Source organism: Typopeltis vanoorti, chromosome 2, assembly GCF_054136105.1.
Source record: "Typopeltis vanoorti isolate ZY-2024b chromosome 2, IOZ_Tvanoo_1.0, whole genome shotgun sequence".
Lineage (NCBI taxonomy): Eukaryota > Metazoa > Arthropoda > Arachnida > Uropygi > Thelyphonidae > Typopeltis > Typopeltis vanoorti.
In genome coordinates, this window is record NC_143550.1 from 121,844,766 (window position 1) to 121,857,718 (window position 12,953).

At 36.1% G+C, this 12,953-nt stretch overlaps 1 protein-coding gene across 1 annotated transcript in view; it reads right to left on the reverse strand.

Moving 5' to 3' along the window:
- Pi3K92E (phosphatidylinositol 3-kinase 92E) overlaps nt 1-12,953 on the reverse strand; it is a 381,915-nt gene that overhangs the window by 220,819 nt on the left and 148,143 nt on the right. Inside the window, exons 7-8 of the mRNA XM_090402293.1 lie at nt 4,529-4,710; nt 906-1,130 (exon numbers count right to left, since the gene is read on the reverse strand). Of these exons, the coding sequence (XP_090258419.1) occupies nt 906-1,130; nt 4,529-4,710 (407 nt within the window). The remainder of the gene's footprint in view (nt 1-905; nt 1,131-4,528; nt 4,711-12,953) is intronic.

The window sequence follows — 12,953 nt, forward strand, 5'->3', positions numbered from 1 at the left end:
TTTCTAAATAAATCCAGTAAAAGTGTGTAAGATTCCCTGATTAAATTGAATAACTGTTGTAATAGATATGGTATGAAGGTCAGCAATAACAAGGAAAAGACAATGAATATAGGAAGAAGCATTGAAAATATCAACTGCACTGTGAATGGAGAACCTATTAGAATAAGTGAAACATACAGCTACTTATGCATGATTTTTAGTTAAGATGGTAAATTAAATATGGAACTAGACAACAGAATCAACAAAGCTGGTTTCTGGTATGGCAGGAAGTCAACTGAATAAATTTATATAGACTAAGAGAGAAATTAGTCAAAACACTAAATTAGCTATATACAAGATGATGTTCAAACCAATTTTAACTTATGGATCTGAGAGCTGGGTCAGAAGTAAAACACTTGACCAAAGACTAGAGACTGCAGACATGAGAGTCCTGAGAAAGATTAGGGGGTGTGAACAGTTGGCATCAATGGTAATATCATATTAAAAACGAGGATATTAGGAAAGAACTTAACATGGTTAGCATCCAGGAATGTGTTAGCAGAGCTAACAATTGTTCTTTACCAGGTTGGCAGGAAAAAGACCCAGAGGAAGACCATGATATAGGTGGATTGATACTGTAAAAAGTGCCTTAGAAGATAGAAATAAGTTCTGACAATGCTGAAGTCTTGACATGTAACAGATTGATTTGGAGGAAAATTGCAGATAGGAAGTTAGTAATTATGTAAATTTTTCATGTAGTACTATCATATCCTGTACGCACCCCCCCCTTGACAAGTACATGTCAGGACTTTAATGATGATATAATTGCCATACCTCTTCATTTATCTAAAGATGGATTCAGCATAGTTAAATGTACAAGCTAATCATAGCTGGAATGAATGACAATTATGAACTAATTCACTTACCTGTTTTAACCCACGATATCTGCGTGTTCGGTTTCCTTTCACAGTTCTAGTAACTTCATAAACCACAAGACAGAGCCGTGCTACACGTGGAATATTACAAACTTCTATATCAAACTGAATATCCTCTTCCCATGTTGTCTCACCATCTTCTATTGGACCATCAGATGTGGACTGAATTTCACAGAGCAATTCCCCTCCGTGAAACAGACCTGCTTGAACTGCAACCTAAAAACAATTTTTTTTTTAAAGTATATCAAATATACAACATTGTAATCAAATGTGCTTTATGTGCTTTTTAGTATTACTAACAACAGTTGCTTTTTATGTACCATTCAAACACAGGGCTACATCCTGTACATAAGATGCAGCCCTATGTTTGAATGGTACGTAAACAAGCAACTGTTGTTAGTAATACTAAATGTACAAGTACAAATAATAAAAATGTACAAGTTAGAAGCAATTATATATAAGCATTATTTCTATGACAAGGAGCCTAATGATTAGCAGAGATAAGTAAATATTACTGTATAAGGTGCAGGTCAGGATTAATGTGCTGAAATTTATTTACCTTGTTTCCACAATGATGTGTAAACTAGGTAAACTTCCAAAACTATTGAACTTATGTGGCATCATGGTCTTCTTAACAAACTGCCATTCTTTGGTCTCTCTGTAATGAGGTGGACAGCTTTCTCTCCAGTTATTCTCTACATAGTCATGGTAGATGGTTCCCTCTCTCTCTCTCTCTTCAAGCTTTACCATCAATGCTAGAGTGTTTCAAGGCTCCATAAGCTATCACTTACTCTCTTTCTCTTTATAAATGACAACCACCACTAATCCTATCCATGGCTTTACAGATGATAGTACTCTCCACTCATCCTAATCATTAATTTCCTCCAATTTCTGTTGCACGTGTTAAAACAACAGTAGCAGTTGCGCAGCATCCCTTTACTGTGTAACTGCAAACACAGTGAACCTGCTTCTCATCTTCCTCTTTTATTCCTTTCACCTCTCTCTCCTGAAGTATTCCCAAACGACTATAACCTGCAGCTGTTCAAGAAACCATCAATCACCTTCTATCTCAGTCCTCATCTGCATCACACATGGCACCAATGTGCTTATAGTTTTCTTGACCTCTCTTATGTATAATATCTATCTACCTGTATACACACACACACACACCTAATGTGATAATCCAGAGATGAGTGACTAAGGAAATATAAGGGGGGGGGGAGAACTCTGAAATGTTGTGCATAAGGATACGTTGAAGAAATGTAAACTGCAGAGTTTAGTGAACAGGCAGAAAAGAGGTGATAAGAGATACTTAAGTTGCAGATTTTACCAGATTAATTCAGAAAGCATTGTATATCGAGTTGATGGTGAGAACAAGAGGCAATCCCTGGAAATTGTGTAAGGGTGTGATAAAGATGAGAGTGAGGAGTAAAATTTTTGCATGAAGAGTTGTGGATGAGCAGAATGTACTGCCAGAATGTGTTGATAATGAATGCTCACTGAATGAGACCTACAAAAGAATACGTAGGAGATGTAAACAATAACAGAGAAGACAATTCGGGGTTAGCACTTTATTTCTCCATGACAAACCATACCATAGAATGGGACAAAAGTTCCATGCCCTACTTAGAGGGATTTCCGCTCTCGTATCATAAAAGAAGCCATAACAGTTATTTGTTCTAAACACAACCTAAATACAAACCAAGGATTAATTCTGCCTGATATCTGGAAGACCCTCATAAGATCTTTAAGCATGCCAGAGCTAAATCTTGCTGCTAATTACAGAATGTTCCTGCATAACAACAGTTGACCATACACGCTCCATGAGTGTGATGTATGGGTTCTTCTGTTTTTTTTGTAAAAAATACAGTTGTATTTGGTTCTTTCCTTCATGAACAGTTTTGGTGTTTAAGTTGTTCTGTATCTATTATTTTTTTACCCTGAAGAAGCCAAACAGCTAAGGTGGTGAAACTTGTTGGTATTTCTTACTTAGTTTCAAATAAATATGACCTATATAAACCCAAATGAAGTCTATCTTTACCTACAATGAGCATTAACTCCATGAAAATTAGTTATAACAATTTATAGCTGGTAAGCTAACGTACAGTACAAACCTAACTTACCAGTTAGACAAACAAGAATCAGCAGCCTGCAGAGAAACCACAGGAACATAAATTAGGCAAAAGTTAAAACTATTACACTCCATAGTCTTTTTTTTTGTGTATTGAAAAATGAATAATTAGGTACATTTCACAAAATGCAAAAGCACTTATTTAGATTTGCTAGGTATTATATCTGGGAAAATTCCCATGTTACTCCTCTAAACTAAACTAAACTATTATTTTAATGGCTAATATAGTCTACTTTCGTTTAGGAGCGCCCCTTGTATGTCTAATATTATGACAAGGTCATAATATTAGACATACAAGACAACAAAACAATGCTTAGAATGTCAGAAACGATAGCCATAAAATGTGACAAACACTCAATAAACGTCCACCGACCCTACATAATATCCGAGAGTTGGAAGCTCCATAACATAAAAATTAGGTCACGTGTCCGACCAACAGGAGACAACACAAGCAGTACTAAAGACAGAAACACCTAGCCGACATGACATAGCCGCCACACTGTCAAAACAGCTCACACCCCGTAACTCCCACCCCTGACTTTTTCCCATCAATCCCTCCTCTTCCCCAAAAAATAATTTTCCATCTTCAGATCCTTCTTTCACCCCCCCCACCTCCCAAACGCTTACTACCCACCCTTAATAATAATAATATTATACATATAAAAAAAACTGGGTTTTTTTCAAATAATTCACCCCACATTACTTTCCCACTTTCCCAAAATCCCCTTCCTTTAACAGCAGATGAATGCATATCGCCTGGATAAGGAGACAGAAAACAATGTCCAAAAAAAAAAGTATGCCTGAATTTTCCTCCTATATTATTCTTCATATATTAGTTTTATAACACTTCAGTAATGCCCTAAGATTCGAGTAAAGAACCAATGACATTGTAAAAAAAGGGGCACTCCTAAACGAAAGTAGGCTATATTAGCCATTAAAATAATATATAGATTTGTTTTATCCATGTGTCCATAATTCATTTGTCTCTGGCTGAATTGATATGAGATTCAGTATTTGGAATTCTTACATAAATCTCTCAAGCAATTCTAATTGTTGCTTTGATTAGATCATTTGCAGCAATGTGTGGAGCAAAACATGTTGAAATTACATATTAATTCCACTCTGGCTAGGTGAAATTTAATAAAATTTAGGTAACAATTTAGGTAAAATAAAGTAAGCTAGTTAATTTTGACTGTGTATGCATTGTCACATATACACTTTAACTAAGACTACTAGATGAAGTGAACTACTTTTCTATTAGGACTACTGCTCAGTTAAAGAAAGTGAAATATTAATCTCCTAATAGATTTTACTAATAACTACAAAAACTCTTTAAAGCAACTTGAAGTAAAATGTTTATGTTAATGACAAAAGATATAAAAGTTCTGCAGAATACTTTGTAATTTCCTGAAAAACAATAATTACGAATAGCCAACATATAAGCCTTTCTACAGAATTTATATAGTTATATTTCATGAAATACCTTAGTTGCATCATCACAGTTCAGCTTATGCACTGCATTAACCCTGAAAGTGAATTGATGAGAAACTGTCCAAGCAGACACCATATGCTGTTTTTTCCTGTCACGGGTCATCGTGCCATTGATTGATTTTGTTCGTTTCATCTCAGAAGGTAGAATATTTTTAAAGGATGAACCTCCATTTACTAGACAGATAAATAAAGAAGAGTATCAGCACTCAAAAATAAAAAAAATAGCATATAATACTTAAAAAAATATTCTCTGTATATCAATTTTTTTTTTGTCCATTTTTAAACATAGCAAATATAAACAAGGCTGCATTTTGGGTAGCACTGCAGGTGACCAGGAAGGGAGAAGTGGCCAGACAGGAAGAAAACTTGGATTGATTCAGCTAGAGAGGCATGTGATGAGGTAATCTGCAAAGATAGAAAAATCAGAACTCCATGGTGGTGGAGTCAGAAAATTAAAGAGGTAGTCAAGTAAAGGAAGAAAGCATATCAAAAGTTCCTGGCAAGTAAGTCACCTTGCTCTTAGAGAATACAGAGAAAAATATAAGAAAGCAAAGCATTGTGTAAAATTAGCTAAACAAAAGCCATGGGAAGACTTTGGTAAGAACATTGACAATAAATAGCAAGGAAGATGGTAAAATATTCTGGAAGCTGCTAGATGATATGTGGACCAAACTTGATGGTAAAACACAGGCTTCCCAACCAGCTGGCAAATCATCTTAATCCCATTTGGTCTTCAAGATTGAAAAACTGAAAAAAAATTGAAAAAGCTCAGAAATGAAGGAAAGATTACTGTAAAAGGAATTAGAAATGACAAAGGAGACATGGAAATTCTTCATGTATGGAGTAATTACTTTGAAAAATTGCTAAATGAAAGTGACAGCATAGTTTGCTTAGTTTCCTCTGTCAATCTCTTTGTATACACTAATTACTTTTAATAAACTGAAATATGAAAGATAGACAAGTGATGAACAATATACAGCCTCTCCCAACTGAGTCAGCCCAACTTTCATATGGTATGGCCAGTTTTGATAAATTAGGATCTGACAAGGTGAGTATTGCTATCTTGCCAGTATACTTTTCCTAGTTACAAAAAATGCTAATTAGACCTCAGGTAGTAGATGACTTTAAATGCTTAGTGAAACTCATGAAAATGCACAGTTTCAATGCTTCAATAAGCTCCTTGCTTATTGGAGGTTTGAAGTAGTTAATGCTATGTTTTATCTCTAGAACAAGGTTTCCAATTTCTCATCCCCTCTGTCACCTTTCATGGGCATACTCAAATCACAATTATTAGGGAGCCAGCATTTATTCCATTAATAGTACAGCAGTTCTTCAGGCCGGCTGCTAGATGATACATGGAACCGAATGTGGTGATAAAACAGACTTCCCAACCAGCTGACAAGTCATCCTAATCCCTTTTGATCTCCAAGATCATGCGTAGAAGAAGTGTCAAATATAGCAATATGCAACAACACTCCTTGTATGGAGCCATACTCACAAGTCTTTCACTCACAATTCATGCTCCTACTTTAAGTTAATATCTACTACAAAAGACACCCTAAAAATAATAGCAATACTCGAGTTTAAAAAATCTACCACAAAAATCAACAAAAAAATAATGAAATATCGAAAATACATAAAAAAAATACATGCACACACACCTCAAAACAATAAAAGAAATCACAAAATATCAAAAATACATAATGCATAAAAAAACTGCAAAAAAATTCATATATGCTTCACCAACATCCAAAGCCTTAACATAAACAAGAATAACCAATGAATACATCAAAACCAGATCTACTATTCATTACTGAACCTCAAATGGCATCCTCTTTAATTATAGTTCACGTCAGACTAATGTAACATATATTCTATATGATTCCTTTTGCAAGAAGAGTCCAACATGCACATTTATCAGATCTGATATTCCATTTCAAGGGTTACTACACTCTAAATCTCCTTGTTATGATTTTATTTGGCTCAAAATCTCCTTGCTTTATTCTATTGCTTCACCACTCTAATTCTAGTAACCAGGCTGACTTCTGATTATTTAGATCTGAAAGTTGTTTACTTCCGACTAATTATCCAAACAGCAAGATTATCTACCTTGGAGACTTCAATGTTCATAATTAAAAAATTATATGCTGCTAGTAAGTGAATAAATGCAAACTGTTTATTTACTATAAGAATGTTAGATAATCATCACGATTCTTTCAACATTACCTATCAACATCCTGGTCCATTTTTTAACCAGCTCTTCCTCCAAATACAATGCAAATACTGGCTTTCCTCTTGGTATCTATGACTGTAATCTTGTCTACATTTCCTTTTCTATGGATCATCCTTCTCCCTGAGATTTGAAAACTGAGATTGCATCTCAGTTTTGTATCCTATGTCACTACAATGGTGATAACTGAGATGTTTTCCAAGATTTTGAAGCCACTATTCCACTCTGATTACTGTTTCTATTCTCCCAATCCAAACACTTACTCCAACTGAATATATGAAATAATCCTTGCTGAAAAGAGAGCCTTCATTCTCAGTTCTGTACAAAACACCTTGATTCCTATCCGAGCTAGGTTCTCCAACAAGTGTAAATGTACAGGATACCCTCAGGAAATGTAAAGGATATTAGGATAGTACCAAATTTGGATGAGGGAGGGAAGAAAGTCTAAGATAAAAATTCAGCAGACTCTGTAAGGGTCAAATGCAAAAAAAGTCTTCCTTGTTTTTAGTTAATATTACCATATCTGGTTGTGAGAGAGAAGTGGAAACATCAGCTAAAGATAATGCAAATCTCTTGGCATTAATTCCCCCCACCCCTTTCAACTCTTGTATAGACAAACCCAAGCAAATCCCCCCCCCCACGCACACACACTATATCAAAAACAGCTCACAGCATGCTTCTTCTAATCCTACACAGAGGGACATCAAAAAAATACTCATTTGATACCAGCTAGTCCCTGATTCAGATGGTATCCCTACAACTGTGTGAAAAATTTGTGTTAGCAAATTAACACTCATCCTGTATTGCCTACACAAGTTGTCATACTTGTCTGGTGTCTACCCAACAGCATGGAAGCAAACTATTTCTTTCAGCTGAATATTCTCGAAAATATTGGAGAAGTCATTAATGATCAACCTCTTCAATACTTGAAGGAACACTAATTAATTAGCGATTCCCAAACTGGCTTCCACTCTCATGTGTTCACTTTTGACACTTCCAAGGCATTTTTATCAAGTCTGGCACAGAGGCCATCTTACCAAGCAACCATCTCATGGTGTCCTTCCTACCCTTTAAAACTGGATTGCCAGTTTTCTCTCTAGTCATTCAATACACGTCATGGTTTCCTTTCAGATCTGAAAGGATGGTTTCCTTTCAGATTTTTCAGTGAATGCTGGGATAAACCAAGACTCAGTGCTCACCCACACTTTTCTTCCTATACCAATGATCTTTCACGCTTACATGAAATCCTATCCATAGTTTTGCTGATGACATTACACTCCACTAATCTTCTTTGTTCAAGAAAGCTTGTAGTACCCAAATGATTCAAGCTTGAAGATCATCTATAATGAATGTTTATAAACACTGATCTTCTTGCCTTCTCAAGTGAGATAAAGATAATCTAACAAAAATTTCAATACTATCAAAACATGATCCTGCCTTAGTTTTCAGAATAAAGATTTTGCTTCACTTCCTCTTATTTTTAATATTCTAGTCTCTAATGAATGGTTTTTTTCCCTCTCTCTCTCTTCTTGGACTAGCTTCCATAGCCTATCAATAGCTTCCATCCCTAGCCTATCCTGGCTAAACAACATGCATAGCCTCCTCAGTCTCCAAAAACGGTTGTTATTCTTTTTTCATTCAAAACACTACTTCTTACATGCACTATATCAGCACTTTTATGTTTGACATCGGAATACTGTGCTCACATTTAGGATGGTGAGTTCAAAATCTCCCTAATGCTGAACTGTATTCAGAAGAAGGTAAGCCATTTAACCAATAATCCCAATCTCAGAGAATCAACATAATTACCTTCTCATAGATGACTCTTTCTGCACTGTCTTTTTTATAAGTATTTTCATGGGTACTGCTCTGCTGAACTGACTGCCATCATTCTTGCACTTTTCTCTATGCATGTACAAACATAAGCAGTTGTCTATAATAAATTTAGTTTAATCCTTTATCCAAGTGTAAGCAAGAAGCCTAATTTATTATAGTCTAACCAAGTGGAAAAAAAGCTTCCAACATCTTTCTCTAAATCCAGAGTAATTTAATAATAAGGTGAGACACCTTTTGGAAACTTATACAGGTAAATATGACTTCTCCATTACTTCCACCTTAGTATCACCACCTCTGGATCTGGCTCCCACTAGCGAGACCTCAATAAAGGTCGAAACCGTCTGCATAGTGGCCCTTCCCTTAATGCATAGCATTATACATGTCTGCAAGGCTTCGCATTATGGGAGATACTAAGACAAGGAGTGATGAGAGCTTGGTCCACCTTTACCACAAGTTGCCTCAGTCCTGAAGATACTTCAGGCTCAAACTTTGTTTGCTTACACTTGGATAAAGGATTAAACTAAATTTATTATAGTCTAACCAAGTGGAAAAAAAAAACTTCCAACATCTTTCTCTAAATCCAGAGTAATTTAATAATAAGGTGAGACACCTTTTGGCAACTCGTATAGGTAAATATGACTTCTCCATTATTTCCACCTTAGTATCACCACCTCTGAGTCTAGCTCCCACTGACGAGACCTCAATAAAGGTCGAAACCGTCTGGGTAGTGGCCCTTCCCTTAATGCATAGCATTATACATGTCTGCAAGGAGATGGGCTTTGTCCACCTTTACCACGAGTTGCCTCAGTTCTGAAGATACTTCAGGCTCAAACTTTGTTTGCTTACACTTGGATAAAGGATTAAACTAAATTTATTATAGTCTAACCAAATGGAAAAAAAGCTTCCAACCAATAAGCAGTTGTCTAGTCAATATCTATACACAGCTCAGCTCAAACTTATTGCCAACTTCTCATCCTCTTTCTATGACTCCAACCTCCTGCTCTTCAAGAAAGATATTAACACCTTATTTCTCCTAACCTTCCTCAGAGGTGGCATTGTTGTGTTATAGGTCTTTTTATATCAACCTCAAACACCACATATTGTGTATGTGTGTGGGAGGATAATAAAAAGAAATGGCATTAGTGATTTGTCAGTGTAATTTATTCTGAAGGACAAAAGAAAAGGAAAGTTACTCATTTCACTTAATCATATGACAGCAATATCAATCAATTAAAATTATTTGTTGGTGCATAATAAAAAACCTTATAGGGAAGGAATGCAGTTCCCTTCTCTACTTTCATTCCATTCATTTCTTTTGAATAATGTGGAAAAATAATAACGCTGTATCATTCATGAGATATGTTATTATAATAATCAAATAACCAGTTGAGAGCCTGTAGCTCAGTGGATGTGGCGTTTGCATACTACGGTGCTTGGCCGCATGAAGGAAGACTTGGTTTCGAGTCTAGTCGACGACTAGAGGAAATTTTTCTAAGCCTTTTTTCGGCCGGTTCCCGAGTTAGTCGATCTCTAGCACGGGCAAGCGGGTTTTTCCTCCCGGAAACTCGGATTTTTCGTCCTGTAAACTAAACTCAAGAAAATCAACTGTAAAACCCACATTATTTCAGACATTAAATATATTGTGTTAGGGTTAGGGACCACGAGATGGCGGCACATTTGAGCCATCTCTCTTCACTGTGCACCGCTTAATTAGTGATAGCCTTGGGCCATCTATCTCTGATTGATACCAGTGGAGATTGAACTGCCCACTCAGTCTCCAAAGTTAGATAGGGCTAAATGGCCTCGCCTACTCCCCGTATACAGGAATAAAAAGGTGTTAGCTGATTTTTTTTTTTTTTTAAAATAACCAGTTGGTGCATATCTTGAATAGCTGGTAGTTATAGATCTTGGGAAAAGTTGTGAAGAAGGCTACTCCAAACAAATGGTAATGGAATGATGATTGGTTGGTTCATGGTTGGTACATGAACAGCAAAGGCCATACTGTGTCAAAGCAAAGGTTACAGCAATACATAAACAGTCAAAGACAAATCAGTAAACAATATACATGCACAAAAATCAAACCAAGCAATGTAAGTATATACATATATATATATAAAATTTCTGCAAAGGTTACAACAGTACATAAATAGTCAAAGAGAAATTAGAAAACAATATGCATACACAAAAATAAAGTATAGCTAAGCAGTATCTACGTATAAATAAAAATATAGCAAAGGTCAAAGCCGTACATAAACAGTCAATAAGAAATTAGTAAACAATATGTATGTACAAAAATTAAGTTAGGCATGCAGTGTCTACATATAAACAAAATTGCAGTCAAATGTGTTTGTACAAATTAATTCTTTGTAGAAGGTTAAAAACATCATACAATCTGATTCTGATAACATCTGTCTGAGTATACACAGCTTGGCTAGAGATAGGTAAATATTTCATTCCTCTCTCGTGTAAAGCAGAGCCTAGCAAGAACAACTTCCTCTCTTCTCTTTCTACATTGACCAGAATGCCAATGCTTCATTTCAAGCTTAATGTCATATAATTTGTTTGTCAATGCTTCTTGACATGATGACTGCCATTGAGCAATTAACTATGATCTTATAAACTATCTGTAGTCTGTATATGGTACTGTCAAACAGTACGTGGAGAAAGTATGAGCTGATCTAGCAGCTGCAGTCTCATTGCCCTTAATTCCAATGCGGCTGGAAATCCAGCACAACTGAACATCAAAATTAAGGGTTTTCATTTTGTACAACAGGTGTAATACCTCATACAGCACTGGATGTGGATACACACAGGAAAGAAGATAGCCTATAAAGAGCTCAATAAGTCTGTATAAATTACACCCTTTTGGCAGTGGTTTCTTTTATAGAAAAAAGGTGCAAGCTGAATGGCATGCAACTCTCTGTATCGTTACTGAAACCAGATGAGACATGGTTGGAGATAGTAACACAGGTATCAGTTGTTGAACCATCAGTATAGATTGGCAAGAAATCGGAGTGGGCTGCTCTATGTGCATTAAATAATTGCATCTAAAGAGATGGAGTATGAGACTTCTGACAAACCTACCATGGATGGATGCTGTTATGTTTGGTGTAGGCAATGTTGTCAACATTCATGGCAACAGCTTGCATAATCTCTTTAACACGCATACCAAAAGGACATGTGACAATCTGAAGTGTGTGATGTTGAGCTTCCCAACAGAGAGAAAAGAGACTAGTCAATAGGATGATCTAGAAGAGACTATCTTTAAGGCATAATTAAGAGACAACTGTTTCCGTCTAAGTGACAGAGCCATTTCATTTGCTTCAACATAAAGACTGAGTGGGTGATGTGTAAAAGTAGCTATCCATATATCCTGATGATGGATGGATCCAACCAATGCAGGTTAATCTGCCTTACAGAACCATAGACCTGAGACCCATAATCCAGCTTAAAACTTGGGATTGCCTTTATCATGTGCCTATTTGCACACGACAAAGCAATGAAGATTGATTAGCATCCCACTCGGCAGAGGACAGATTGTGAAGGAGATTCAATGCTCTCTTGCACTTTTCTCATAGTTGATGAACATGTAAGGAATGTAAGTTTTTTGTCAAAGATGAGTCCTAAGAACTTGGCTGCTGTAGCTACTGGAATAACAGTTCATCCCATTCCGATTTTCAGAATCTGGGTGAAGAGTGCATTTTTGACAGAAGTGTACACAGACAATTTTTGTTGTTGAAAACCTGAACCCCATTACTAAGAGCCCATAGAGAAATATGATCAATCGCTTGTTGAAGTTGTCTTTCAATTACCCTCATGTTATGAGAGTGACAGTAAATTGTAAAGTCATATAGAGCATTGTCTACAGTGGGAGGAAGCTGTTCAGTGATTGAGTTAACTTTGATAGCAAAAAATGTCACACTTAAGACAGAGCCTTGGAGAACATCCTGTTCTTGATACTATTTTTGAGAGAGCATACTTTTCACTCAGACCTGGAAAGTTTGCCTGGACAGAAAGCATTTAATAAATACAGGAAGGAGTCCTCTGAGAAGACCTCCATGACTTCTAATATGCCATATCTCCAGGCTGTCAGAAACTTTTTCCACGTGAAAGAAGTAATGGAGAGAAGATCGTTGCTTTCGAAATACCAGAGAAGTCTGGCATTAATCATTTCCTCTAATATTTTACAAAGACATCTGGTCAGAGCAATAGGTTGATAATTATTTGCCTGTGTTGGATCCTGCCTGGTTTTGAGATAGCAATGACAACTGACTTATGCCAAGAATACAGAAATTCTTCCTCTGCAAGTATTTTATTGTATATTAAGAGAAGGAAATCCACAGAAGTTGAT